This window comes from Penicillium canescens (genome assembly GCF_028828765.1).
Source record: "Penicillium canescens strain IBT 15451 chromosome Unknown utg000001l_segment0_segment0, whole genome shotgun sequence".
NCBI lineage: Eukaryota > Fungi > Ascomycota > Eurotiomycetes > Eurotiales > Aspergillaceae > Penicillium > Penicillium canescens.
The window spans coordinates 1116101-1143982 of NW_026703963.1; the positions used below are offsets into that span (position 1 = coordinate 1116101).

At 51.4% G+C, this 27882-nt stretch overlaps 12 protein-coding genes across 12 annotated transcripts; 6 read left to right on the plus strand and 6 right to left on the minus strand.

Annotated features, from left to right (window-relative positions):
- Nucleotides 1-753: 753 nt before the first annotated feature.
- Nucleotides 754-1868, minus strand: N7446_000419 (cytochrome b-c1 complex subunit 10; the record flags this gene model as incomplete). The annotated part of the gene is made up of 5 exons (XM_058509186.1): nt 754-912; nt 975-1122; nt 1203-1256; nt 1524-1576; nt 1758-1868. 5 exons carry the CDS (start codon nt 1866-1868, stop codon nt 904-906), a joined length of 375 nt encoding a protein of 124 aa, XP_058378165.1. The 3' UTR covers nt 754-903.
- Nucleotides 1869-2196: 328 nt separating this feature from the next.
- N7446_000420 (putative disulfide isomerase) lies at nt 2197-4753 on the minus strand (the record flags this gene model as incomplete). The annotated part of the gene is made up of 4 exons (XM_058509187.1): nt 4286-4753; nt 4153-4234; nt 2605-4098; nt 2197-2556 (listed from the first exon to the last, which is right to left on the minus strand). Exons 1-4 carry the CDS (start codon nt 4516-4518, stop codon nt 2197-2199), a joined length of 2169 nt encoding a protein of 722 aa, XP_058378166.1. The 5' UTR covers nt 4519-4753.
- A 148-nt stretch (nt 4754-4901) lies between these two features.
- N7446_000421 (complex I NDUFA5 subunit family protein) lies at nt 4902-5736 on the plus strand (the record flags this gene model as incomplete). Its single annotated transcript, XM_058509188.1, has 3 exons — nt 4902-5452; nt 5517-5621; nt 5673-5736. 3 exons carry the CDS (start codon nt 4902-4904, stop codon nt 5734-5736), a joined length of 720 nt encoding a protein of 239 aa, XP_058378167.1.
- A 664-nt stretch (nt 5737-6400) lies between these two features.
- Nucleotides 6401-9351, plus strand: N7446_000422 (coatomer subunit beta'; the record flags this gene model as incomplete). Its single annotated transcript, XM_058509189.1, has 6 exons — nt 6401-6418; nt 6540-6602; nt 6652-6673; nt 6731-6762; nt 6816-8084; nt 8131-9351. 6 exons carry the CDS (start codon nt 6401-6403, stop codon nt 9349-9351), a joined length of 2625 nt encoding a protein of 874 aa, XP_058378168.1.
- Nucleotides 9352-10562: 1211 nt separating this feature from the next.
- N7446_000423 (serine/threonine-protein kinase) lies at nt 10563-13448 on the minus strand. The gene is made up of 6 exons (XM_058509190.1): nt 13231-13448; nt 12985-13140; nt 12147-12933; nt 11682-12097; nt 11268-11632; nt 10563-11216 (listed from the first exon to the last, which is right to left on the minus strand). Exons 1-6 carry the CDS (start codon nt 13250-13252, stop codon nt 11019-11021), a joined length of 1944 nt encoding a protein of 647 aa, XP_058378169.1. The 5' UTR covers nt 13253-13448; the 3' UTR covers nt 10563-11018.
- Nucleotides 13449-13869: 421 nt separating this feature from the next.
- Nucleotides 13870-15541, plus strand: adaB (chromatin-binding transcription regulator ADA2; the record flags this gene model as incomplete). The annotated part of the gene is made up of 3 exons (XM_058509191.1): nt 13870-13962; nt 14022-15413; nt 15473-15541. The coding sequence occupies 3 exons, from the start codon at nt 13870-13872 to the stop codon at nt 15539-15541; spliced, it is 1554 nt and encodes a 517-aa protein (XP_058378170.1).
- A 450-nt stretch (nt 15542-15991) lies between these two features.
- Nucleotides 15992-16974, plus strand: N7446_000425 (enoyl-CoA hydratase/isomerase family protein; the record flags this gene model as incomplete). The annotated part of the gene is made up of 2 exons (XM_058509192.1): nt 15992-16223; nt 16322-16974. 2 exons carry the CDS (start codon nt 15992-15994, stop codon nt 16972-16974), a joined length of 885 nt encoding a protein of 294 aa, XP_058378171.1.
- A 149-nt stretch (nt 16975-17123) lies between these two features.
- Nucleotides 17124-18366, minus strand: N7446_000426 (mannitol-1-phosphate 5-dehydrogenase; the record flags this gene model as incomplete). Its single annotated transcript, XM_058509193.1, has 2 exons — nt 17124-17148; nt 17204-18366. The coding sequence occupies 2 exons, from the start codon at nt 18364-18366 to the stop codon at nt 17124-17126; spliced, it is 1188 nt and encodes a 395-aa protein (XP_058378172.1).
- Nucleotides 18367-19683: 1317 nt separating this feature from the next.
- N7446_000427 (SUR7/PalI family protein) lies at nt 19684-20762 on the minus strand (the record flags this gene model as incomplete). The annotated part of the gene is made up of 3 exons (XM_058509194.1): nt 19684-19932; nt 20155-20556; nt 20637-20762. 3 exons carry the CDS (start codon nt 20760-20762, stop codon nt 19684-19686), a joined length of 777 nt encoding a protein of 258 aa, XP_058378173.1.
- Nucleotides 20763-20975: 213 nt separating this feature from the next.
- N7446_000428 (uncharacterized protein) lies at nt 20976-21329 on the minus strand (the record flags this gene model as incomplete). Its single annotated transcript, XM_058509195.1, has 1 exon — nt 20976-21329. One exon carries the CDS (start codon nt 21327-21329, stop codon nt 20976-20978), a length of 354 nt encoding a protein of 117 aa, XP_058378174.1.
- A 2688-nt stretch (nt 21330-24017) lies between these two features.
- On the plus strand, nt 24018-26062 carry N7446_000429 (putative MFS phosphate transporter; the record flags this gene model as incomplete). The annotated part of the gene is made up of 2 exons (XM_058509196.1): nt 24018-24502; nt 24556-26062. 2 exons carry the CDS (start codon nt 24018-24020, stop codon nt 26060-26062), a joined length of 1992 nt encoding a protein of 663 aa, XP_058378175.1.
- Nucleotides 26063-26911: 849 nt separating this feature from the next.
- Nucleotides 26912-27816, plus strand: N7446_000430 (uncharacterized protein; the record flags this gene model as incomplete). Its single annotated transcript, XM_058509197.1, has 3 exons — nt 26912-27233; nt 27296-27735; nt 27796-27816. 3 exons carry the CDS (start codon nt 26912-26914, stop codon nt 27814-27816), a joined length of 783 nt encoding a protein of 260 aa, XP_058378176.1.
- Nucleotides 27817-27882: the final 66 nt, after the last annotated feature.

Sequence of the window (27882 nt, forward strand, 5' to 3'; positions counted from 1 at the left end):
GTCCAAGATATGGACAAGAACAAACCAAATCCACCCTCAACCAGGGGGAAGCAGGACAATATAAACAAAGGATTCCAAAATCCAAATTCGATTCGATCCGACTAACCTACCAGGACTAGGGATAACCTAGCACAGCATGTTATCTACATAATCTTGCAGGGGTGGCGTTTCCGTTTTCCATATTCCCCCGCGCATGACAATCGGAAGTAGAACAAGTGGAAAGTCTATATCGCAATGAAAGGGGGAAAAATGCAAGCGAGGACGTGGTATTCCGCGATAAGGACGAATGACATGAAATCAAATCAAATGCATAATTCTACATGTAGATACCTAGGTCGGGGTGTGATATGTAGACAGCAACACCCAGGAGGCTAGGGGCTTGCGTTTCTCCGCACACGGGTTGTGATTCGTACAGGGAGGAGCTGTGAAGGGTGTTCATTCGAGGCTGAGGGCTTCCGCGCTACTTCCCTCTGCGGAGGTCCCAAACCTATAAGGGAAGTTCCAGGCGTTGAAACTCACGGGGTCTCCAAGGTAGCGCGTTATCATGAATCATGATAAGAGTAAGCGAGATAAGGCTTGGGTTGGACATGGGGATCATATAACGTGCTTATGGGCTTATCTATGCATGGACTTGCCTTAATAGGTTCTCTTTATATGGCTATCACTACTGCTATATGATTGGGCCCTTCAAGGGTGGTACATATAGAAGCCTTGTACATCATACACGTCTTCACTACATAATCTTGAAGTATCAAGGTAAAACACTTTGGAAACAGCCGTTTCTATGTGCTATTAAAACAGAAAAGACCTTCATCGCTATTCTACACAGTGCAGCCCCAGCCTGTCCAGAATTTCCAAGCCATATCGGTCAAAAAGGGGAACAGGTATATATCCGCGGATAATTTAGAAGGGCTGAACGAGGAACACATGTCAGCATCAACTCTCACAAACCACATAATCAGATTACGACTCACGTTGTCCTCGGCGGGGATGCTGCGGTCGTAGTAGGTGTCGAGGAAGGGGAGCTGGCGGAGGATGTCGTTGCGCACACGGGGGACCTCGCCGAAGATGAAGAGAGCACCAGTGCCGATGGCGACACCGAAGCTACCGAGGAGGGTACCGCTAGAAGAAGTATCAGCATATATTTGTCCGAGTTGGGGGTTTGGGGGTTGGATTTGCGGCGGGACGTCGGGGTGACTCACGTCTTGATGGCGGTGCCCAGGGTGTAACCACCGAAGCGAGGGGGGATGGTGTACCTGAAAATTGGGAATGGTTAGTATAGTGTTCTTATTGTTCTTTCGGTCTTCTTATGAGTCTGCTGTTGCAAAGGCCATGGTCCTGCACTCCGCGCAATGCAGCTCCGCGAAGCTCCGCTTTGTGAGAGCGAGAGAATTGCATGATGTCCAATGAGCCATAGAGACTATGGCAATGGTTTCACCATCTAATAGCTCTGTGCTGTTCTCGCCTAGCACACTCTCAAAGGCCATCGTGCGGGTTCGAGGGAAGAATCTGGGAAGTCTCACTTGGGAGCGAAGGCGGAGGCCTGGGCCGCGGCGCGGCGAGCGGTAGTGGCAAACTATAGAATATATGTTAGCTTGATACTTTCAAGGTGAGTTCTTGAGTCCTCATCCCGCCGGCTCGGAGGACCGGTTGTGATATCCACAACGCAACTCCCTGCCCGGGCCGTGGCCGAAGAGGTGAAAAACTTCGGGATGAGAATCATCTTGCTGTCGTCTATCGGTGCCGTAGCCACTTACCATTTTGAATGACACCGGTGTGATTTGGAGGGACAATGGCTCGGGGGGAGAGCTGGCACTTCGACGAAAACCGGGAGCGCCCGAATTGGCACGTGACTTGAAGCCGAACATCCAATCAGAAGGAAGGCAATTGTTTTCGTGATAAGTCTACAAGAACAGCACTGGAGATGAATGCAATTATTGACTCGATTTCTGGGATATAGCGGCTCTTAAAACTGATACGCCTGGACTCCAGGGTTGGATAAAGGAGAAAGAAATAGAATAGGGAAGGAGATATGTGCTTCAAAACCCCACGATCTGACATGCAAAAGATTCAAATGAGACAGAGTTGGTCGAACAGACAAGTGCATGAGAAACAAACCAACATCAATCAAATACAGTGGAAACAGAAGATTATAAGAATCGCGCAGCCAAACACCCTAACTGTACATGTGTCTCATTAATCGACTTTTCCAGTCGAGCCTCCGTTCAGGAAACCCTCCTTGCCGTCAAGGTGGAAGAAGCCGCCATTGTTGTTGTTATTGCCAATAATACCGCCGCGCGAGGCGTTGCGGCGGAGGCGTCCACGTCCAAAGAAGGTGGCCACGGCCACCACAACGGCCAAAATGATGAAGAAGAGGATGGGGTGGCTGCTGAGGAGAGATCGGGCGAAGAAGAAGATGGTCTCAAAAGTACCGATGGTTGATTTGGGCGACAGCTTGGTGGGGGAAGCGATGACAAGAGGAATGGTCTCGAGAATTGAGGTTCGCGAGGCCATGATGGGGGCTCCACTCGAAGCGGTATCCCAATAACGGCGGTTCTATATATGTTAGTTTCAGACTCAGGCATATCGCGATAATTAACTTACATCCTGATCATTGATAATCACACGGTCACCGCTCTCCACGTCGATGCCGTAGGTTGTGCGCAGCCAGCGCTCCCAGAAATCGCCATCAACCCAAGCAAAGGCGACTGGCTTCTTGTCGTCCTCGCGGATTGTGATGCGCATGTTCTTTGCAGCCCGCAGTGCGCGTTGGTCATTGCGGTCATCGGCTTCTTCAATACGCAGTTGTTTGGCATCACGAAGTTCAGCGCGCTCAAGACGGAACAGCTGGACCTGCTTGTCCATCCACTCAAGAGCAGCCTCCTTCAACTCACGCTTGGACTGCTTGAAATCATCGGAACGACGACGGCTTAGGAGCCCCAGGACTACGAACTTTCCGTCCATGATCTCTCGAGCATTAGATGCAGTAAGTTCGGGAACAATAGGCAGCCACACAGTTTGCATCCACGAGAGGATTTGGCGGAAATCTCTCATGTCCTTAGGGGCAAGAGCGTTGTAGTAGTTGGGACGTCCATCACGGACCACCAGAAGACGAGGCCAAGTAGAAATCTTGAACCGCTCTGACAGGGTAGCGCTGTTGGTCTTGACGATGCGAGCGTGTCCCACAAGACTGAGAGTAAGACGGTTCATGGCCTCGAAGTCCTCGGAGGTCGTCGCGTCGTCGTAGAGATACAAGAACAAGACCTCCTCGGTCTGTTCCAGCTCCTTGAATGTAGCAGCGTCGACATCCTGGATACTGGAGCCGACGCCAACAGCCTTGTTGGTGTACGAGAGAAGATCACCCAGGCCACGAAGGCCGGTATATTCAACCCTCTCACCACCACGGAAGAAGTAGATCGTCGGGTAGGCATTCACTCGGGCATCTTCGCAAAGTCGTTTCTCAACTTCACAATTCACCTCACCGACGTTGAGCTTATCCTTCATCTCCTTGGCCATCGAGTTCCAGTTAGGAGTCATAGCCTGGCAATGAGGGCACCACGGGACGTAGAACTTGATGATCCATGGGTCACGGGTGGTCGTAACAAGCTTTTGGAAGCTCTCCGCAGTAAGTGGGATGGAAAGACCCTGAGGATTAGCAGGCCGTCCTTGAATCTTAGCCTTGGCGGCCTGAGGGCTGACGCCTTCCAATTCGGAGGTCGCGACGCTCTGCTTCTCGTCGGCCTTCTCCTTGGCCGCCTCGATGGCCGCCTCGGTCAGGGGCTTAGCAGTCATTTCCATGCCCCTGGCGCCAATCTTCGGCAGCTCGATGCCTTGCGAAGGCCGAGACCCAGGCTTAACCGCCTCTAACTTCTTTTCAATCATCTCGCCCAGTTCAGACATCTTTTTGGCACCAATCGGAGGCTCTTGCTGAACGCCATTTTGATAGAATCCCCACGCAGGATAATAGTCAACCTTCAGCTTGGCGCAGAAGTCGCTGTATGCCAGGCAGTTCATTGACCCGAAATGGAAATTGTAGTAGTCGGTAAAGGACTTGGGCTCATCAGGCTTCGCTGCAGAAATAAACAGGGGGTTCGAGGTCTACCGCAAATTAGTTTATTTCCATGGATTGAAACAATGTGGATGAATACTCACGTAGTAGTACTCATACAGGGTCTGGTAGATAGGAGCGGCCGTCCGACAATGGGGGCAGGATGGAGAGTAATGTTTAATCATCCTGTAACAGTTAGAATAATGGCAAATCCATATATGAGCTGGGCATCCTTACCAGAGACCATCTTTAGTAACCTCCTCGAAATTTTCCGGAGTTATCTGCGTCAGCGGGGGCACCTCAACCTCATTGAAGACTGAGGGTTCTTCTGGGTCCAGTCCGCGATTGCCCCGTGCAACGAGTGAGGCATGGTCTCCCGATTCCAGATCCGAAGAAGTATCGGAAGGCGCACCCAAAGCGGGCGCTGCCAACAATGAGAGGAGGGACAAGCCCAACCAAGATGGTTTCATGTTGACTGAGAGTCAAGTATCGAGATTGAAAGAAAGTAGAAGATGGTTGAGCAAAACGAAGGACTCTGGTCGAAGTACGGGATTGCGAAATGTCACAGGTGGCACATTGAACGGGGGGCGAAGACGACTCAGGTGGGCACTGGTCAACACGTCGCGAAAAGGCAGCACTTAGCGACTATAGCGCCCCGGAGCTGAGAACAAAACAGAAATGCACACAGCCCGAAGCAATCCAGACCTGAGGCTTTGATGGTTAAAGAAAAAGGCGAGATGCGTCTTTCCCCCTGCCGTTTGGGTGGAACATCGGGTTAATCCGCTCCGGGCCGACTTCGACACTTCGCCCTCCCTAACCGGTGCGACTTCGATACACCACAAATCCATTCACAATGCGGTCTACACTCCGGCTACTGGCCAATGTCAAGCCCCGGTACTTGGAGCCCTTTGCTCCTACCGGCTTGACTGGTCTTTTCACCCACCCTAGCCCTCGTCCAACTTTGATCTACCTTTACTCGACTACTCTGCAGAAGATGCAGATGTTCCCCGAATCCTCCGCCTACCGCCAATCCGTTGAGGCATTGACCCGCCACCGTCTCCAAATCATCGAATCCCAGAAGCCCGCCGGCTTTGACGCCTGGTTGGAGCGCGTTCGGAAGACCGTGGGAGCCGAGCCTGAACGGTTCACCAAGCTCCAGCGCCCCAACGGTGGTTTCACTCACGCCGCCGCCCAGCAGAAAGATGGAAGCGACGATGCTCGTGGAGTTGAATGGGATGGCGAAGAACTCACGGCCACTACCGAGGGTCCCGCCCGCACCCCGCAACAAGAGGCCGAATGGCACAGCATTATGGCCGAGGCCAGCGAGACCACCGAGAAGGCCGAGTCCGACTTCTACAACGAGGAGATGAAGTGGGAGAGCGAGCCTGCCCTTGATGCCGACCAGTACGTGTGCCTGAATCCTGGCCTGGCCGGGCATATTAGAACATGTCGCTAACCTCTTGTACAGGATCTCTCTGATTGAGCAACAAATTGGAGCTGGCCTCATCGAGGAGGTCATTCAGGTTGCTGAGGCAGAGCTCAAGCTTGCTGATGAGCTGGCCAAGGCTAAGGTGTAAGTTAAAATGGGCTCCATATGCCTGGACATCCGCTGACACATTTGCAGGTGGGAGGAACTCGAGGAGAAGCCTCAACCCGGCCAGTGGTCTTACTTCGAGCGTGGCAACTAAACAGCAATTCTGGAATGGCTGTGAATTTTACTCTCTGTAACTACTACTGCTAGAGGTCGCTTTGAATACATGTTTCCCAATTCAACGATCTTACTGGTCTCGACCGTAGAATTGATACAAGTAGCTACTATCTACGTACAGTGTTCTTATCAGGGATTGGGTAATTCCAGTTTTTTTTTTTTTTTTTTTCTTTCTTTTCTCCCCGTACGCGTCGTTCACCATTCCCCATTACTACTTCGAAATATATACTTCGAGGGTTAGGCTCAATTAAGAGTGTCCTACAATATCAACCCATACGGATTAACAGGGCCAAAGAAAGAGGGCAGTCCACCTGGAAGCTATTATATCCAATGCAAGCAAACTAACAATCTCATAATTTGAGCATTGCGACAAGTCGTAGATAGAAAGTTGTATAGGACTGATAGAGTGGAAGGCGGTGAGCCAAGGCGGGAATCCCTTGTGGACACATACATTGCTGTCCCTGAAGTGCTCTCCCTCAAGCTCTCCATCATCTCAATCCTTTGTTAATACCCTCAATTCCTACCTTAATTCGAGGCCTGTTCCTCCCTACCATTCGGGCTGACTGAGCGGCTCGCGGAATCCCCCTCGCTGTCGCAGGCCCAACGCCGCACCACACAAACACTCGTCTCATCCCCCACACAACATGCGGCTCGACGTCAAGGTACGCAAGATGAGGAGTGCTTCATGTCGCTTTAAATATGCCCTCGAAGAATATAGCGATATGACACCTCACCCCGACATGTACAATTGGAGGGATTGCTAACGAGAATGTTCCAATGCAGAGGCAGCTGTTTGCCCGCTCCGAGCGGGTAAAGGGCATTGATTTTCACCCTACAGAGCCATGGGTAAGTCCTCAAATACCTTTTATGGATTCGTTGAAACTAACTACCTTAGATCTTGACAACCTTGTACAGCGGTACGTTAGGAGGGCAGTTGATGAGATGTTCAATGCGCTAATCACTTCCCGGTCCAGGTCATGTCTACATCTGGTCTTATGAATCACAGGTACGACTGGAGATTGCGCCCCTTCTTGCTCTCATCTAACCGATGCTCTCCAGTCCATTATCAAAACATTCGAACTCACCGATGTCCCCGTTCGTGCCGGTCGTTTCATTGCGCGGAAGAACTGGATTGTCTGCGGTTCAGATGACTTCCAACTGCGTGTCTACAACTACAACACCTCCGAAAAAATTACCTCCTTTGAAGCACACCCGGACTACATCCGTTCCATCGCCGTTCACCCTACCCAGCCGTTCGTGCTCACAGCCTCCGATGACATGACAATCAAGCTTTGGGATTGGGAGAAGGGCTGGAAGTGCGTGCAGGTCTTCGAGGGCCACAGCCACTATGTGATGGGCATGGCGATTAACCCGAAGGATACCAACACTTTCGCCTCTGCTTGTTTGGACCGGACCGTCAAGATCTGGAACCTCGGCTCTCCCCATGCCAACTTCACCCTCGAAGCTCACGAGACGAAGGGTGTGAACCATGTCGATTATTATCCCCAGGCTGATAAGCCTTACCTCCTCACCACTTCCGACGACAAGACCGTGAAGGTCTGGGATTACACCACAAAGGCGCTCATCGCAACCCTCGAAGGCCACACAAGCAACGTCTCTTTCGCTTGTTACCACCCCGAATTGCCTGTGATTATCTCTGGTTCCGAGGATGGCACTATTAAAATCTGGCACGCAAACACCTACCGATTGGAGCAGTCATTAAGCTATGGTCTCGAGCGCGCATGGTGTGTTTCTTACCAGAGAGGCAGACAGGGGATTGCCATGGGTTTCGACGATGGTGCGGTAGTAGTGAAGATGGGTCGCGAGGAGCCTGCCGTTTCCATGGATGGATCTGGTAAGCTTATCTGGGCCAGACACAGTGAAGTCGTCTCGTCAGTAATTAAGGGCGGTGATGCCAGCATCAAGGATGGCGAGCCTCTCACGCTACCAACGAAGGATCTCGGTCAGTGTGAGGTCTACCCCCAGACTCTGTCGCACTCTCCCAATGGCCGTTTCGTTTCTGTCTGTGGAGATGGAGAGTATATCATCTATACCGCATTGGCGTGGCGAAACAAGGCCTTTGGACAGGCCCTCGACTTCGCCTGGGGCGCCAAGGACAACAGCAACGACTACGCTATCCGCGAGTCGTCGACGAGCGTTAAGATCTTCAAAAACTTCAAGGAGCAGAGTGCTGGTCTTGATGTTGGCTTCCAAGCCGAGGGTCTGTCCGATGGCGTTCTTCTTGGTGTGAAGGGCCAAGGTGGAATCGGCTTCTTCGACTGGGAGACTGGCAGCCTAGTCCGCAGAATCGAAGCTGACCCCAAATCCGTAAGTTTTCTCCGAAGATGTGATGAAATCAAGCTAATTGTTCTAGGTTTACTGGTCCGAATCTGGTGAACTGGTTACCCTCGCTTGTGACGAAGACTTTTACGTTCTCCGCTATTCTCGTGAGGAATACATCAACGGCCTGAACGCCGGTGAAGCCGACGAGGATGGTGTTGAGGCCGCTGTTGAGTTGGTTGCCACCATCAACGAGTCTGTCCGGACTGGACAGTGGGTTGGAGACTGCTTCATCTACACCAACTCCACAAACCGCCTGAACTACCTTGTCGGCGACCAGACCTACACAATCTCCCACTTCGACCAACCAATGTACGTCCTTGGCTACCTGCCCCGGGATGGTCGTATCTACCTTGCCGACAAGGATGTGAACGTCACCTCCTTCAGCCTCTCCCTCAGCATGGTCGAGTACCAGACAGTGGTGCTGCGCGGCGACATGGACATGGCCGCCGAGCTCCTCAGGGATGTTCCCCAAGACCAGATGAACAAGGTCGCCCGATTCCTCGAAGGCCAAGGATACAAGGAGATGGCCCTCGAAGTCGCAACAGACCCCGAGCACCGTTTCGACCTGGCTCTCGCCCTGAACGACCTCGAGACTGCCCTGGTGATCGCCCGCGAGGCCAACGTCGAGCACAAGTGGAAGATCGTCGGTGACGCCGCCTTGGCTGGCTGGAACCTCGCCCTGGCGCAAGAATGCTTCACCAACGCCAAGGACGTCGGTTCTCTGCTGTTGCTGCACACCGCCAGCAACAACCGCGAAGGTCTCAAGTCCCTGGCTGCCCAGGCCTCTGAATCTGGCCTCCACAACGTCGCCTTCTCTACTCTCTGGTCCCTCGGCGATATCGATGGCTGCATTGCTCTTCTCATCCAGACCAACCGCATCGCCGAGGCTGTCCTCTTTGCTCAGACCTACAAGCCTTCTAGTGCTGCCAAGCTCGTTGTCCAATGGAAGGAGTCCTTAGAGCAATCCAACAAGGCCAAGGTCGCCCGCCTCATCGGTGTCCCACCCGGTGCCCCAGACGTCGCCTCTACCGACGACGACCTCTTCCCCGAGTGGGATGAGTACATCCGACTAGAGAAGGAGGGTATCGTCCCCGAGCCCCCTTCATCCGAGTCTCTGATTGACATCAACGGAGACGGAGATGAAGAGCCCGCCAGTGCAACCAACGGCGCCCCTGAAACTGAGGCCGAAGCTGAAGCCGAAGCAGAGCAGGAGCAGGCGGTGGATGAAGCCGATGCTGCCGAGGCCGAGTAAATGAAAGGAAAAGCACCAGGGTTCTGTTTGGTGGAGAGTTAGGTAGATCGTTTGTTCCCCGACTGACGAGTCAGTTGATTGTTGATTGCGACCGGCGTCTTAACGTGTGTCCGACTTTCTTTTCTTTTTTCTTACTTTGTGTAATTCCGCTACGATGTATCTTGATCTGGAGGAAACCTTGAGCCTGGCTAGATACAATTACAGCTGTTCTTTCTCTATCCAGGAGGTTCCGGCCTGGTTAGGTCTGTTGTTATATTATTGATGCATATATGTTCCTATCTACTGTACTGTAGTTTGTTGATGGTAATTTGTGCTGTCCTCTTTTCTCGAGATACTGTATAGGATGGTGCAGTGGAACAATGGCGGCTCCAGCTCAAGACTTCAGATATGGAAAAATGACCATGCTCTCGCTTGAAATGACGATCAAGATATGAAGCTCTTTTCTCCAAATCAGCATGGTTTCCAGCAAAACTGCTGTATCTACAGAGTAGGGCGCAGGGCGTCCTGCATGTAAGGGTGGGGGTTAAGGCGTGCCCTAATCAAAGCTGCAATTACTGACCTTGCCGCGAATAGGCACATTCTAAGGACCGCTTATTCACTGATAGAAACATTACGGAGGATACAGAAGCTTAGGAAATCTACGGTCAGCCTTGGAAAATTCTCGACATTGATCAAACCCCAAGTTCTCTGCAAATAGATGTAGTTGGATTATTCTAGCACACATCAACGTATATCGAGTTTATTTCCAATTAATCCATGGATGATAAAATGTAACTAGCGTAGGTAAATTTTGAACAAAGCCCAATTTGAAGCCTGCCCCAGCCAAGACCCTCCCAAAACTTTTGATATACCTCGTCACCTGCCTCACGCTCAGCCAAGGCAAAGGAAGCAAGAGCAGAGAATCAGCCCGCACGAGGCTTCCCACACTGGTAAGAGAAAGCTGCATACTGCTGCACACACACTAGGAATATAGGTATATACCATCTCAGAGGCTTGCCTCTGATCTAGCGAAATTTTATTAGCGACGACAGATTCTTACATGGTTAGAGATACTCAATTTGCCCTAAAAGTTTTTCGTAGATGATCCACCATGTGCAGATGATTCAGTCTACTATAAACACAGCGCCAAGAGGCTCGGTGACCAAAGTATTTAGCTTTGTTCCGATGGCCTTCAGGCCCCATCTACAGGTTATTACAATAGTATATCATGATAGATCCAAGACTCTCTGGCATTGTCCATTGCAAAGTTTTATCGACAATACACAACAAGGGGACAGGTAATGACCGCCTGAAAACGAACGAAACAAGGAAGAAAGGGACCTGCCTGGAGGGAATGAGAAACACAATCAAAGAAGATCGAGCAAAAGAAATCCAAACCAAAGCGCTCAATAGAAAAGATGACACGAGAAGAAACAATGTCGTCTCGAGATCAGGGAGCGACTCCGATATCAAGATGCCACAGACTCCTTTGTGATGGGGAAATCAACAAGATGAAGAGTAAACAAAGAGAGAAAAGAAAAGATCAAGATTGGTGATATGTGAATGAAAGGCGTACACAGTGAAAAAAGTAACAAAGGAGAAGCGTTCTATGAAACCTCCCAATCTCTCTTTCTGGCTCACCGATCAATAATTCTCGATCTAAATTGACGCTAAGAGGAAACCTCTATCTACTCCGGGATGCTACCGAAGGATGGGTCTTTGACACTTCCGCCTGCGTCGCCGAGACCAGCCACTGGCCGGTTATAGGACCAGCCTGCGAATTGTTGCTGCATGGTCTGCGACAGGACGGGTCCCTCGACATAGGAGTCCTGGGGTGCCTCGGAAGTGAACTCGCGGTCGAAGTTATCCGTGTCACGGGCGTCCACCTAGATAATGTTAGTGAGTTGGCCATATTTTATACAGCAAAGGATACATACCACGTTCGGCCGGAAGCTGGGCTCGTACTTTCTCTGGAGGAGCTTGCGCCAGTCAATGTTGGCGAAGAAGTGGTGCGACTTGATTTCAGCAGCGCCGTTGGCGCCCAGTCGGCGCACGGGATCACGGTCCAGCAATCGAGTGAGAAGATCCCGAGCAGCAGGCGGGACAATATCGCTGGTAGGGAAAGTCAAAGGCTCTTGCAAGATCTTGCGGTACATCTCGTTGGTGTTCTCATCATAGAATGGGGGAAGGCCCGTCAGCATCTCGTAGAGCAGGACACCCAGAGTCCACCAATCGACGGACTTCGTGTAGCCATTGCCAAGGAGAAGTTCGGGGGCGAGATATTCGGGAGTTCCACAGAAGGCTAGATCCAGTTAGCGGGGGCATAGGGTCACAGAAATGATGAAACATACTGTTGGTCCGATCCTCGTCCTTCATGTCCAGCTTGCAAAGACCGAAATCGCAAAGAGCAATATGTCCAGTGTAATCGAGAAGAATGTTCTCAGGCTTGAGATCTCGGTAAATAACCTTGAATCCGTGCAGACACTCGAGAGCGCACAGCAACTCTGCGGTGTAGAAACGGGCTCTGTTGATGTCGAATCGCTGTTCCCTTTGCAAGTGATGGAACAACTCTCCACCATTCACAAATGCCAGAACAAGATACAGCTTCTCAGGCGACTGGAATGAGAATTTCAGTGGAACAATGAACGGGTTGTTAATCTGTGCAAGCACAGATCGCTCAGCAAGCGTATGTGTGACTTCCGATCGCGAGATAATGTGAGCCTTCCGGATGGTCTTGAGGGCGTAAATTCGGCCGGTGTCCTTCTTCCTATCCAGATAGTTAGTATCGCCCAAAAACCTAAAAATTGGTCCCTTACATGACCTGCATGACCTTGCCGAAACTACCCTTGCCAACGACCTTGAGCAAATCAAAGTCTTCCATCTTAAGACTGCGCTGCCTGTTCTCCACGAAAGAAACACCAATCTTGATCGAGCCAGCACCGAATTGAAGATCCAGCCATTCGGCACCCGACTGACCAGGCCCACCAGCTTGACGTGCCTGCTCTTCATGAGCCGCAGCCGCCTTCTGGTTGTCCTTCTTGCTCAGTTTGGGATCCTCCACGTATGGTTGCTGGGCCTCCTCAAACCGAGGGTTGACCTTACATGCGCCCAAGAAGATGTCCTCACTACGACCGGCACCAGGCCGAGCAGCAGGGTTGCGAAGGTACAACTGCACATTCAACTCTGTCTTCCGGGACACATCGAATTTGAAGGCTGTGCTGTCACCGGCCCACAATGGACTCTCGGGAGAACCCGACACAGCGTCCACAAAGACCTGGTTCTTTTCGAAGTCAAGGAGGGCATAAGGAAGATATTTGGTGGAATAGCGACCGTGGATAGTGGGAGCGGCATTTATTCCCCCACTTGTGGATTGTGGGCGGCCTGAGGGCACATAGGAGCCTGCTTGATTCTGGGATGAATGTGACGAAGAGGAGGTGCTAGGGCGTAAAGACGATGGTGCGTAAGAGTTGTTCTGGAAATGCGAGTTGAAGATCTGCTGGAAATGAGGGGACAGAGAAAAATCGCGTCCTTCGTGGAGAGTGACAATGAGAATACCTGGGTTCACGGGAGCCACAGGAGGAGAGACAAGAGATTCGGAGGCCGCTGTTGAAGCAATTAGTGGGATGCACACCCGATCATGGAGCCACTACGTACAAATTCCATTTGTTGACGGGGTGGCAGAAGAGATACTGGGAGTGTTAGAGGCCACAGGTGTCTGGGCCTCGTCACCATTCGAGTCGCCCTTGATCGTCGAGGTAGAGGACGATCGACCGAAGTTGGTCAGGGGCGCCAGATGCGTCTCCTTCAATTCTGAAGCATATGCAATTAGCCATTGTTCGGGTCGTCTGCAGTGCAGGGACGGGTGAGGGGGAGAGGGAGACCAACTGCCAGTGAACATACTTTTAGTGAGCTTCCAGGACATCGTGGCGGTTGGTGCAGAGGATCAAGAGTGAAGATGTGAAAGTCCAAGAAGCCGACCGCAATGCGTGGTGTTGCAGAGTGCCAGAATCCGAAGATCAACACATGCGAAAGGCCCGAGAAGAAAGCCTTTTTAAAGGAGCAACGGTGCACAAGGAGTCAGACCACTTTTATCCGGAAGCACAACTAATGAAAGAAAGTGAAGTTGAAGTTGAAGATGAAGATGGAAGTGAAGGAGAAGAGGGGAAGCCCCTGTAAACAAAATACATAGATTACCGCTGTGGTTGGCTGAGCCAGTCACGGAAGTGCCGATAGGGCTGTATGGTAATAATACACGCCAGAGGCAGGCTCAGCCACGACTCCGCCACATTCAAGGGTGAACGTCCCGTCACCAACAGCTGTGCCTCGGACTCTAGTCTCAGGACTCACGACTCAGGACTATTGGACTATTGGACTATTGGGCTACCGTGACTATTGTCTGAAGCTTAAGCTTCGATTATTCCCCGCTCCGATCTGCGGAGACTTACCCCGGACCTCACCTCACCTCTTCCCTCCTCGACCCTTTGAAACTGGGTCCTTGACACACGCGTCAAAGCGGAGGATGAAAGAGTTACTGAATCAATGGGTGTGATTCGCAAGAAGACCGCATCGCGCGGCACCGAGGCAGGCACCAAGTTCCATTGCGACGTGTGCTCCATTGATGTCACATCAACAGTAAGGACCCCAACCATGAGTGTCTATCACCCAGAAGCTAACGTTGATCCTTCCATCAGGTTCGCATCTCGTGTTCACATCCCTCCTGTCCCGAATATGACCTCTGTGTCCCATGCTTCTCCGCCGGACAAAGCTCGAAAAACCACGACCCCGCTTCACATCCATTCCAAGTGATTGAACAGAACTCCGTTCCCATCTTCCAAGAAGACTGGGGTGCTGATGAGGAGTTATTATTACTGGAAGGCGCTGAGATCTATGGACTCGGCTCATGGGCCGACATCGCAGATCACATTGGCGGCTACCGCAGCAAGGACGAAGTGCGCGATCACTACTATGACACATACATCGAGAGCGGCAACTTCCCGCTTGCAGACCGCGCCGACCCAGACGATCGAAGCTTACAAGATTCGATCTCGAAGGAGGAGTTCCAGTCGCGCAAGAAACGGCGCATTGAAGAGCGCAAGGATGCAGCCAAGGCCGCACCGCCCACCACACCAAAGCAGAAACCAACTGCCAGTGTACCGGCATGTCACGAAGTGCAAGGCTACATGCCTGGACGACTGGAGTTTGAGACGGAGTTCTTGAACGATGCCGAGGAGGCGGTGCAACACATGACCTTTGAGCCTGGAGCTGGTCTCAATGAGAACGGCGAGCCTGATGCAGAGACGGAGCTGAAGATGACCGTGGTTGACATCTATAATTCCCGCCTTACCGCGCGAACAGAGCGCAAGAAGATTCTCTTCGAGCACAACCTCCTCGAATACCGCAAGAACACTGCCCTCGATAAGAAGCGATCAAAGGAGGAGCGCGATCTGTTGAACAAAGCCAAGCCTTTGGCACGGATGATGAACCGGAAAGACTTTGAAGATGTCAACAAAGGTTTGGAGTACGAGCACAACCTCCGCCTGGCCATCTCCCAACTCCAAGAATGGCGACAGATGGGCATCGGGGACTTGAAGGCCGGCGAAAAGTATGAGCAGGATAAGCAGCAGCGCGTACAACGACTGCTTCCCCAGGGCTCGTTCGATCGCTTTGCCAGCGCACGTCCTAAACAGGCACAGCTAACAGAGACTCCGGTGGCGGCGACTCAATTGACAACACCCGAACTGCCGCTGCGGTTACAAAAGGCTGCCAACCCCCACGCACCGACAGATGCCAATGATGAACCATTGAATGACTTTGACCGCGCCTTCGCCGTGGACGGAGATGCACCTCCTCCTCAGCCAGCCAAGACGAAATACGTAGTACCGCCACTGAGCGGGTTATCACCATGGAAACTGGACAATGACACCGCAGCCGACTTACACCTCCTCACAAAGGAGGAAACAGAGGTCTGCAACGTGCTGCGTATTATGCCAAAGCCATACCTCGTGATCAAGGAGACATTATTGAAGGAAGCAATGAAGCAAGGCGGCAGCCTGAAGAAGAAAGACGCAAGAACAATTTGCAAGGTATGTTCAGCATCCTTTCACTCCAACTACTGTGCAATCTCTTACTGACATGACTGAAGATCGAGGGTTCCAAGACCAGTCGCATCTACGACTTCATGGTGCACAGCGGCTGGATCAACAAGGCATGAGTGTGGCAGCTATTGATAGCCACGATTCTATGGCAATTGTTTTGTTTCTCCTATTGATATCCATGGTAACTAGTAAATTTTGCTCGCAGAGCGGCTTCCGGCGTTAATAGGATGGGCGAGTTGATCTGTTCTCTACCTGTCAAGAGAACAAACTACAAATGAGAATCACAAATCCAGCCAGGTCTACTGTACTTGCTTCACGGAGAGTAGACCGAATACTCTATACAGGGGTCAGTAGTCAACACTGTAGAGAATAGTAATCTACGGCAAAGCCGAGAACTCCACACCGATCGGCCCTCGGCATCTCATCAGATTCTCCGCATCTACAAATAACCCCAACTCCCACTCCCTACAATCCAATCTACAATACTCAAATACAGCCTCCAAGCTCCACCGAACCCAATATACAATCCTACATCAATCAATTGAAACTCAAGATCCAACGCCAACATGCCAAAATTCAGCATACAACCCCCAACCCCGCACGCCGCCCTCCTCTCCTACCCAGCACCACACATCCTCCTAGTAACTCTAAACCGACCAAAAGACCTCAACTGCATAAACGCCCAAGGCCACGCAGACCTTCACGCAGTCTGGGAATGGATGGACGAGGAACCGAGTATGCGCGTGGGTATACTGACGGGTATGGGGAGGGCGTTTTGTGCCGGGGCTGATTTGAAGGGTGTGTACAGACACAGACACTCCATGACTCCATCACACCTACAAATCACAATTAAAGGGGTCTGGGTCCATCAGATCTAACTAACACAATGCCAACAGAATGGAATACGCGCGCCTCATCCTCATCCACCACATCAAAGACAACCCCAATGCCCCCCAGCGGCTTTGGCGGGCTCGCCCGCCGAAAAGGCAAAAAACCAATAATCTGCGCCGTAAACGGGCTCTGTTTCGGCGGCGGAACGGAAATGATCATAAACAGCGACCTGGTAATCGCGACTTCGCGAACACTGTTCGGTTTGCCCGAGGTGAAGCGCGGGGTTGTTGCGTTGGCGGGGGCGTTGCCTAGACTTGTGCGCACTGTTGGGAAGCAGCGGGCTATGGAGATGGTTCTTACGGGGCGGAATGTTAGTGCTGAGGAAGGCGAGAGGTGGGGACTTGTTAATTTTGTTGTTGATGTTAGTGGGATTATTGATGGTGGGAAGGGGAAGGAGGAGGTGGATAGGGAGGTCTCGAGGGTTGTTGTTGGGAAGGCTTTGGAGGTTGCTGGGACTATCGCTGGGAATAGTCCTGACTCGGTGCTTGTTAGTCGGGAGGGAGTGAAGTTGGGATGGGAGGGGATTGGGGCGGATGAGGCTACTAGTATGTTGAGTGAGACTTGGGTGAAGAGGTTGAATGAAGGGGAGAATATCAAGGAGGGGCTGAGAGCTTTTGTGGAGAAGAGAGCGCCTGTTTGGGTGGATAGTAAGTTGTAAGACTGTAAAAAGAGAGATTGTGAATGTTGTTCATTTGCTATTCATACTACAGTTCGTTAAAGTCATATCAAAGCCTAATCCGATTCTCCGTCGCGCCGTGTACCTGGTATTCGCCATATCCCATGCGAGCTGAAGAGCTGAAAGTCAAATCAGATGCGCGGTTGCCCTGCCTCCCTGGAAAGTGATGTTAAAATGTTGGATCGAGGTTGGCGGGGTGAAAGGTTCCTACTTTGCGTTTGATTGTACGCCGTCCACGACCTTGACCACATGGGGGAATAGTGGGTGGTCACGGTCTAGGCCGGTGAGATGTACAGCCGCATCTGCAGGCGAGTTCTCCTTGAGCACCTTGGCCAGTTCCACACTCTCCTCATCCCCCTCGACATTCTGGAACCGTAGGGCCATTTCAACAGATCCCATCAATGAGTCGAATTTTCCTCCGCGCTCGGCCAGCTGTGCAGCTGGTCCGATGAATCGCTCCTTGCGGGAGACCTTGCGCATTGGAGCTCGGCCCACACGCTCGACACTGTCTTCGAGGTAGTGGTTGGAAATGCGAGCAATGATGGTCTCGACGTACTCCTGTTGCTCGGTGGCGCTGATTTCGTGTTTGTCGACGATGAGCGCGGCAGTCTCTTGGAGAACATCACGAACAACTCCGCGGATGTAGTCGTCCTTCAGTGCTTCGGCGATAGTCCTCTTGCCGTGGTGGTATCCATAGTAGGCAGCAGTGGCGTGGCCAGTGTTGACAGTGAACAGCTTGCGCTCAATGTAGGGCTCGAGGTTGTCAACCCAGTGGATGGCTGGGATATCGGGATGGCCGTGCTGGCCAAAGGGTGTCTTCTCCACAGCCCACTCGTAGAACTTCTCAATGCGCACGTTGAGACCGGCGTCAGGATCCTGAGCGGGCACAATGCGGTCGATGGCAGAGTTGGCAAAGCGGGCACGGTCTGGGAGAGAGTCCACACGGTCTGCGGGAATGTTGTCCTTGATGAATCCATGCAGAGTGTCAGTGGCACCAATGGCGTTCTCACAGGCAATGACGGCCAATGGGCTAGGGTCGGTGCGGGCTTCGATCCCCTTGGCAATCACGGGGGCGATGAACTTGAGGATCTTGGGACCCACGGCGCAGGTCACAATTTCGGCCGTTGCGATCTCCTTGATGACATCGCTCTCATGTGTCTTGGAGTTGATGGCACGGTAATTGGTGATGGTCTTGGTTGACTCGCCCTCTTCGCTGACCTCAGTGACTTGGTATGACTTGGTGTTCTGTAGAGAGGAGATGATGCTGTCCATGACATCAACGAAGACCACCTCGAAGCCAGCAGAGTGGAGGAACTCGGCAACAAAGCCACGGCCGATGTTACCACCGCCGAAGTGAATAGCTTTCTTCTCCATGATGTATAGAGGTAAAGAGTTGAAAAGTATAAAGGTAGGGAAAGGTGAGAGGTGTAGAGAGGAAGAGAAGAAGAGAAGAGGAAATTGGGATAGAGAAGAGGAAGTTGGGATAGAGAAGAGACTATGGACTAATGAGGAAATCGCAAGTCAAAGGGGGGAAAGAGCAGCTATTTAAACTCAAGAAGGTGCCATAAAGTCAACGCCATGTCCGTGAGTCTAGGGAGTGGCTGAAGCAAAAGATGACTTCATAGATATCCGGGACTAACCTCCGCCTTGTTTGGAACCGTCATAGTCTCTTCCGTCCTCCCCCACTTGAAACCAGAACATCGGCAATGTTGACCTTCCTATTCCCGTTCCCCTGTCCTGTCTTGTCTCCCCCGTCCCCGTTTCGTCAACCACTTCCGTTATCTAGGGTCATGGCCATACAGGCCTTCGGGCTTGAACTCACCGAGGAAGGGTTGGTGTGCCCCGGGAAATCCCGCCTACGCCTACAGCATCCCCTTCGCATTCGCGCTTTGACATGCAACAAATGACAACCCTTGGCAGTTCGGGGCTTAGCCGGAGTCGCCAGCCGACAAACCGGGAATCCAACGAAAAACTACCTCAGGTATGCCCGGAGTACAGTGGTCCTACGAGCAACCCTAAAATGAGGCATAATAAGAATCTGTTGTAGCCATTATACCTCAAACAATAATCCGATAATCCAATCATCCCTATACCTCGTTACATGTAGAACACAATCTCATTGATATCGCGCATACTGTAAGTCTCCACAGTGGTGACGTCGGATAGCGGTAGACCCAGTTTTGCCCGTTTACTAGAGGGGAGTCTCGAACTCCCACTACCCACTTCCCATTCATTTCCCACGATTCTAATGGCATCGATGAATTTCTATCAAGCCTAGAGCCACATCTGGACTAGAGTCGAATCTTCTGTCGCTTTCCTTCTCATTGCTGCCTATCACGAACCTCGCTCACCACCACAGACTCCCAGCTCACACAAACCCCCACCACGCCCATTGGCCACACGCGCCCAAAACCCAAACCCCTAGCATAAGCAAGCGGCCGGATTAGCAACTGCAATTTCAGCTACATTACCACTGAAGTCAGATTGGGCTCAGTAAGGTAGTATTTCATTTCAAAATCACATCGTGTCTAACAAATATCTAAATTGGAATGGGCGAGTTGCCCCGATCATACCCCGTCCCCAGTCGTCCGTTCCCCCCTCTCCAGGCTATCAGTCCTCCGACTGGCCCCCTTTTTATTTCCCCGTTTGGTTCTCGTGCGTTACTCTTTCCGCTTTACTGTACCCTCTACTTTACCCCTCTATGTCCTTCTCAACTGCAGGCGCTGGCACCGCTCGTGCTGCACGAATGAACACGTTCACGAAGGACGCTACACTGCCGGCGAGTAATAGCCCCGCCGAGGCCCAGGTCATTCCGAGGAATTTGTCGCCGTAGTGCGCTGACACGTTCGACCCCTCGCCATGTGCGTTGATGAGGGATACGAAGTCGAAGGCGATGACTGTTGCGATTACAGATGCGATGCTTATGCTGAAGGTTCCGAGCTGGGGTTGGTCTTGGTTAGCCACCGTCGTATTCAGCACATCCATCTCACATAGTATCGGGATACATCTCATATCATAGTGATATGATGCAGTATTCCGGGGCATACCATGCACAGCACGGACACCGAATCCCGAATCTGGGGAACAATCAAAAAATCATATGACCAAACCACCCGCATAGAATGTGATATGTGAATAAGACAGCTGTTGGATAATACTCACAATCAAAAACCAAAATTCAAAAAGACCCTGACCACCCCACGGCATAAACGTCTCAAAAACACGCCCAATAAGCACGGCACCGATAGCGCCAACGCCCATACAATACAGCACAGCCATAGCGCGACTAGTCATACGGAAAGCGTGGAAATCATCAGCGATGACTCGCGGCCAGTCCAGCTCGGCGCCGTGGGTGACCTCTTTGGGCCAGGCTTGCGTCGGGTCGAAAGCGAAGAGTATCGTGCGGCTCGAGCAGGTTGTTACGTTACGCGTAACGCCCGCGCTTGGGTCTGTTGTGCCTAGTTCGCCCTGGCAGTAGGACATTATATGGATCGAGTAGAAATCGTGTGCGACGTTTGTTTGGGTTGTGGTTTGGGTTTTGGTCTGGCTTGAGGGGGTGTAGAGCTTTTTTTTGGTTAGTTCCGTTTATTCTGCTTTTGTTGAAGGGTAGGTATGGAAATGTGATGGGGGAGTATAGGGCTTACAGTTAAGAGATCAGCGCCATTGAGAAAGTTCTTCTGCGTTCCTGCGAAGAGGCAGAGGATTGTGATTATAAATGCGATGAAGGCTGTTACTGTTGGGAACAGGCCTTTCAAGTCTATCATTGCCATTGTTGCTGTTGTCTGTCTGTAGTTTGGTCTGTAGTCTGATCTGGTCGGACCGACAGTCGAATAATGTCAAGTATGACAGTATAGCAACTGTGAATAGGAACAGTTGTAGATAGAATAAGTCGTGAAGCTGTAGCAAGTGGTACAACCACACAAAAGGAAAACCGATGCTCGTTGCCAGATTGGGAATCTATGATTCAGTCGATCCCCAGATCCTTATATACCACTACCACCCCTCTGGAATATGGATCGGTCGCGTCGATTTCTCGCGATCTCGTCATTCCAGACGTGGGCTGCCAGAGAGGGGGTGAGCGTGTCTGGGCATGTTCTGGCGTGTAGTGCCAACTTGAGTTCGCCGTGGTATGTATGCATTGCACCTGATGTGTCAGATTTCTGATCATTGGAAATATTATCGCCTGTAAATGCCAGGCTCGAGTATGATGGCTGAAGTTGGAATTGGAAGGGAGTGTGGTGAGGTTGACCCTGCCCGCTTCGGGAATGTTGCCAGCCACGGGGGGTCTTGTTGCCGACTGTGGGGTTTTGGAGGAGTATGGGCGAGTCTGGATTCATGGAGGATTCTGGGTATTGGCTGGGGTATTAGTTGGGATATTTGGTTGGTTATTTGGTAGGGTTGACGTTGTTGCCCTAGTTTGTCGCGCGGATGTGCCCGTGAGCAGGTGTAGGGCCCCTCGGGGATTATTCACCACGCAGATATTAAATTCTTCCCAAGGTTGGCATTTCATTTATTTGATCTTTTGTGACCCGGTGAAATGCTAATTGTGAGTTTTGCGTTGTGCCAACGCGACAAATTCGCAACATCAACAAGGACTAAACCTATCACACCAGCACCAGATAGATCCCACGATCACAAGAAAAGTAAGTTGAAGCATTTGACTTTCCCCACAGCCAATAGCCATGCCAGTTCACTCATTTATCACCACTTACTATTTAAATAGTCCAACAAAAACAAAGTCGTGCAACTCCCATCCCAAACCACTCACCCATCTGACCCGAACGGGACATTACATCCAGATCTAATCCGCGAATCTCCACCAATATATTGGTAAGCACCAAATAAATCCGAGGTCATCCGATTGATCCCACTGTGATACAGTGACATCACATCACACAGCATAGCTAGCCCTATGAAAAGCCGCCGTACAACCACGGGCAACCCCTACGACCAGGCAGAAACATGTTCGCGGGAAATGAAACGATCCAAGCTAAAAGCCACAAGATGAACTAGTGGCATGTTGTTACACTAGCATCCGAGTATCCGAGAAAATGAAAGTGAAAGTGAAGGAGCGTTTAGTGCGGTTGTGGTGTACATGGTCAAGAGATCCGGAGATGGGGCTGGACTACTGCAAGGAGGTAGAGGTGCGCCACGAACATGTTATGAGCATGAGATGGTACTATAATCGGATCCTACGGGTATTATGGCTGGACAATTGGATCTGGGTTAAGCTTCGGACATACCGACGGACTTTCTGCTCGAGTACGGTACTACGGTGAACTATCTGGTCATCCTGGATGACGTTGCCAGTCCACAGGTGAAATGAGCTGGTGGAGTCCATGCAAGCAATAGCTGATACAAGCAGGGCGTTCCAGAAGACATCCACTTTCTAGAAGGCATCTGATGCATGCATCTCTAGGCGTGTCGGGTGATGCAGGGAGACGGGACCTACTGTAAGAGGGGCCGGACATCCAACACGAACATTGGAATGTCATAAAGGCACAACCATTGGCCGGCAGATCAAACACACACACTAAGAGATAATCTCGGTGCAGTGCATGAGCCCGAGATCGCCCAGTCTCCACGCAAGTATAGCCCCTGAAACAAAGTAAAAAAACCGGAACCAAAACCACACTTATGCAAAGCGAGCGTGTCATACACAAGGCACAGCAGTAGGGGCCAGTGGCCAGTGGGTACTCTGTAGAGAAAGAAGTACACGTAGATTGCAATCTCTCAAACCACATCCTACTGTAAGCAGACCATTCCCCGAGACAGGACATGCTCTGTGCGCGTTGGCTGACACGGCATGTCAACCAGCAACAAGCGCGGAAGAGGAGCACGTGCGACGCTCGCTGGCAGCGCACCAAGCATTGTAGAAGCTCACTTGGCGACGCCTCGCTCGCTACGCCGAATGCTTGACATGCATGGCTTTGCTGGATCAAACGCTAAAGGCGTGAAGTAAGCATTAGCCAAGCCGATGTAGCCGCCCGGCGCAGATATTGGTGGCATGGATGGATTTGGTCGTGTGGTTGGTTCAAATCGCATGTCTGAACGTATACTTTTAGGTCGAATGGGTTGTTCTTCGTGGATCCGTGTCAGCCATGATATCCTAGCCCTTCAATCTATGTAGATTCATTGGATACTGGCTCTTGTTTGACACGCGAGTGCTCCCACGTGTGGACGGCGAGGAGAGTTGACGTTGAGAGGTGAGATGCGGAGGAGGAGCACATGGGTGAATGCTGTACGCTGAGTGGTCGCAGGCCCTGCATGGATAGCCCCCCGAGTCTCCTAGCGTGTACTCTACGTAAAGGGGCACAGCCTATCACATCACGCTTGGTTATATCCACTGCCCGCCCCGGAAAGTGTGCACGTGTGTCCGAGCGAGAGTGACAGGGATTTAAGAGATGTCTGGCGCCACCTTCCAAGGTTCTATTTTAGCTTGAGACAATAGTTAGTCCGAACCACATGCATTGTACATTCAATTGAATACTTATCATAGAGAAATGGAGTATTAGGTGTAGAATATGTCGACATGGAGTAATTGACACACAGTAAATGGTGATGGTACACGCCACACAAATACTCGATGTTAACGTTGTGTTGAGTCTCCGCGAAGATCTGCCGTGAACCGCAGGCGGTGTCGATCTGCGTTCAGATTCTGCCCCCACGTGCATTCTTGATTGGTTGACGGTAGCTCCAGTGTAGCCGTGGTGCCCCACTTCTCTGTTTCCGGCCAGGCGACCTTCGCCCGAAGTCTCCATCGCTCTTTCCTCGGAAGGTTTTTTTTTTTTTTTCTGGGCCGAGTGGAGTCCGCCACCGACTTATCAGAAATGGCTGTCATTACATGTGCCTTTTTCTGCTCTTCCCACTCTTTCTTTCTTATAAGAAGCTGATCGCCACGGACTTGGCTTGCAGTCAGCCACGCTCTCTTGTGGTCATTTCGACTCTCTCTTACCTCCCCATTTGGTGGAATTGAATTTGCCAACTCTCTCGGCAAACTCTTATCTGAAGAGCCAAGAGCCATCATGACCGACTTTGGACCTCGCGCCCCTCATGGGCCTGACATGTCGGGAGACCACAACCCGCTGGAGGATATGGATATCAACGAGAAGGGAGCTTTCGATTCCCTCATTCGTCCCGATGACAGCTATACCTCCGAGGGTACCTACTGGGCCGACCTGCCCTTGTTCAAGAAGATCAGTTTCGTGACTTCCTACGACTCCAAGGAAGCCAAGCGCGAACTGAGCGGCATCTGGTCCATGATGAAGGAGGACCCGCTCTCGCCTGTTTCCTACTACTTCCGTAACATGGTCCTGCCCGGTGCCGGTCTCGGTCTGGAGGGTTACGTGCTTTTCTCCATCGGTAACATCAAGCCGCTCTTCGAAAAAGCTTTCCCCGCCTGCTGGGATAGCCACGAAATTTGCAACAAGCAATGGATCAACGCCGTCGACTACCTCGAGATTATCGGTATCATTGTGGGACAGATCCTGGTTGGAGTTCTCGGTGATTGGTAGGTTCAATGCCACAACCTTAACTTGGATATTCGGAGACTAACGGCAATAGGATTGGTCGCCGCTGGGGTCTGATTCAGGATGCCACGATCATGCTTCTCGGTCTGGTTATGTTGACTGCCGCCTGGGGTGTGACCCAGAACGGCTGGGTGATTTGCTATGCTTGGTGTCTGTTTATCTACGGTATTGGTGTTGGTGGCGAGTACCCCATGACCGCCACCAGTGGTATGGAGAACGCTGTCGGCTCTGGAAAGGTTTCTACCAAGGAGGACCGTCTGCACCGTGGCCGCAAGGTCACCAGTGCTTTCTTGATGCAGGGCTGGGGTCAATTCTTCAACCAGGTCCTGCTCATCATCTTGTTGCTCTGCTTCCACCACGGAAGTGGCAATAACCCCTACTCCACCGTTTCCGTCCAGTGGACTTACCGTGTCTCCTTCGCCATCCCCGCCGTTGGCACTCTGTGGCTCGTGTACTACCGTGCCTACCACATGAAGGCGGCCAGCAAGCAGCTCACCGCCGCCAAGAAGAAGGCCTCTGTCACTGGTTATGATGCTCAGTCCCTGAAGCTCACCTTCAAGTACTTCGGTTTCCGTATCTTTGCCACTGCTGGCGGCTGGTTCGCCAATGATGTCTTCTTCTACGGTAACAAGCTCTTCCAGAGCGAGTTCATCAAGGTCATCAGCCCTGCCTCCGAGTCTGTTATGCCCACCTGGTTGTGGAACTTGTGCAACGTCGGTGTGTCGCTGTGCGGATACTACCTGGCCTCTTTCTTGATCGACAACAAGCTCTACGGTCGCAAGTGGATGCAAATTATCGGTTTCATGCTCTGCTTCATCCTCTTCATCATCCCCGCCTTCAACTACGACTACTACCGCCGCCCCGAGAACATCAAGTCTTTCCAGACCATGTACTTCCTCAGCTCCTTCTTCAACCAGTTCGGTCCCAACTCAGTCTCCTTCCTGGTCGCTGCAGAGGTTTTCCCCACCCCCATTCGTGCCTCGGCCCACGGTATGTCCGCTGCCTGGGGTAAGGCCGGTGCTCTCTTGGCGTCTGTCCTGTACAACTACATCGACACCCAGACCAAGTTTTACGTTGTGCCTTGGTTCGGTCTGGCCGGTGCTGTGATCACCGCCTTCTTCCTCCCCGATACCACTGGTCTGGATCTGAAGGAGCAGGAGCGCCGCTGGGAGTACCTCCGCCAGGGTCGCGAGGAGGACTATCACGGTCCCGCCGTGCACCCCAAGCACCTGTCCTGGTACGAGCGCTACATCCTCCGCAAGGGCCGCTACTACAACGCCGAGCTCGACTACCAACAGAAGGTCGAGGAGTACCGTGCCGAGTGGGAAGCCGCCATGGCTCTGAAGGTCGCCGAGAAGGAGAACGAGAACAACTTCGACACCGACGACTCCCTCCTCGAGGGCCACGTCCACACCTATTTCCACCGTACCAGCCCCATGTTCAAGGGTATGGAGCAGAACTTGGCATCCAAGCAGGACAATTTCACCCTGCCCCCTCCCGCCGAGAGCGAGTCCGAGGAGAACCTCAACGAGAAGTCTTAATAAGCTATTGCTTTCATCATATATATATATATATTTCCTTCTATGTTTATTTTTACGGTCAAAATCACTGGATATACATCGCGTTGCTTTTGTCAAGCTTGCAGGCTTGCTATATGGATGTTTGCTGCATAGAGCGATCCATCGCTGTTAGATATTGATACCTCATACCCCCCGAATGGAATCTTACAATGATCTATCTTTTCTTTTTCTGAGTAATCTAGTGTTGAGGTATATCGAACTTTTTTATTCAAGGTCTCTTAGTTCGAGTAAACGTTACTCGTAAGAAATACAAAGGATGATTGCGTCATACTCTCGAGTCCTCTAGGAATTGACAATATTGAAGTTCCTCTCTCGTTCTCGCTCTCGCGTTGCGATCACGAACCCCGAATTTTATGTTCCATGGATTATACGATCTGTCTCCGTGTTCAAGGTTGAACAGCTACACGAACAGTTTGTGAACTCGATAACAAGCGTCGTGTTTGTGGTGTATTTTCTTCCCATGATGATGGTGAAAAGGACCAAGAGCAGCGCAAATCGCTTTTATATGGCCTGGACTTATTAAATAGCGACTGAGCAGATTGTGAGGATTTCGGTTAATTGCGTAGTTCAACCTTGTCACTTTGCTTAAGGTCTGAGCCCCTTCCCGTATAGCAGTCTCCTGATCTCCCAATATCCGCGGATAGAAGCAATGCCAAACCGTTAATCCAAACAGATATAATTCAAGCTTCTGCCACTTCAAATTTATTTTTCCTGATCTTCAAGCTCATCCGAGAAATTCAACACCTTTTTAATCGCTGAGTTGATGATCATCCAGGGTTTCCTTGGTTGCTATTACGCACGATGTTCACTATGCCAATTACCTTGACGCTATCGGGTCTCCTGCTTGCTGCCGACTTGGGGGTTATCGGAACCCATAATGGCTTCTCGGAACGAGCTTCGCCTGCAATGACATATGTAGGCTGTTACTCCAGCAGCGACGGTCTCACCAATCGAGCATCATATGTTTATCAAAGTTTTGGATGGTGCTTGAATGAATGTATCAAGACTGACGCTGCAGCATTTGCCCTTAGGGGCCATGAGTGCCTTTGCGGTACTAAGCTGCCACCACCATCAGCTATGGTTCCCAAGGGGCAATGTAACCAGGCGTGTCCTGGGTTCTCCTCCGATATCTGTATGCTACCTCATCCGGCGGTTCAAGAATTTCTTCCCCTTGCTGATGAGTTCGCTGCACAGGTGGCAGTGACAATCTATATTCGGTCTATACTACAGGCCTGGGGGGTACCATCGCAGTGAACGAGAGCTCCACGACTTCGACTTCGAGCGCCTCGACAACTTCAAAGACTAATAGCCCCGCGATCAGTAACCAAAGCACGGATGGAGCTGACGACACGCAGAAAGGACACAGCAATGTCGCTCTTATCGCCGGAGTTGTAGGCGGAGCATGTGGGGGCGCAGCTCTCGTAGGCGGCGCTTTCTTTTTCTTCTGGCGATCTAGGAAGAAGCGCAATGCCCAGACGAGAGTTGACGATACCGATGGTTATTATGGAGATGGAGACTTCGGTCAGGAGGCTTCGAGAGCCGACTCTCGGTTGGACGGAAGCTATCTGGCTGAGTGCCGCAAAATCAATGGCAGCATCGATGATTTCCACGACTACTCCCGCCGAGTCCTGCAGGTAAATACGCGTCTATTGACCGCACATCCATATTATTTTGATACATAATGTTTCAACTAGGTGACTAACCCTGATCGATGACCCGTGAGACAGCACCCCAAATTCTCAATACAAATTTCCTTCGCTTGGTCTCCTTATTCTCGGAGT

What these genes read in the sequence shown, in the direction of transcription:
- N7446_000423 (XM_058509190.1), bottom strand. Translation starts at nt 13,252, where the DNA reads ATGTCCTGGAAGCTCACTAAAA. An exon ending in GGACGAGGATCGGACCAACA is followed by an intron (nt 11,633 to 11,681) that starts GTATGTTTCATC and finishes AACTGGATCTAG; the next exon opens with CCTTCTGTGGAACTCCCGAA. An exon ending in CCAGCTTCCGGCCGAACGTG is followed by an intron (nt 11,217 to 11,267) that starts GTATGTATCCTT and finishes AACATTATCTAG; the next exon opens with GTGGACGCCCGTGACACGGA.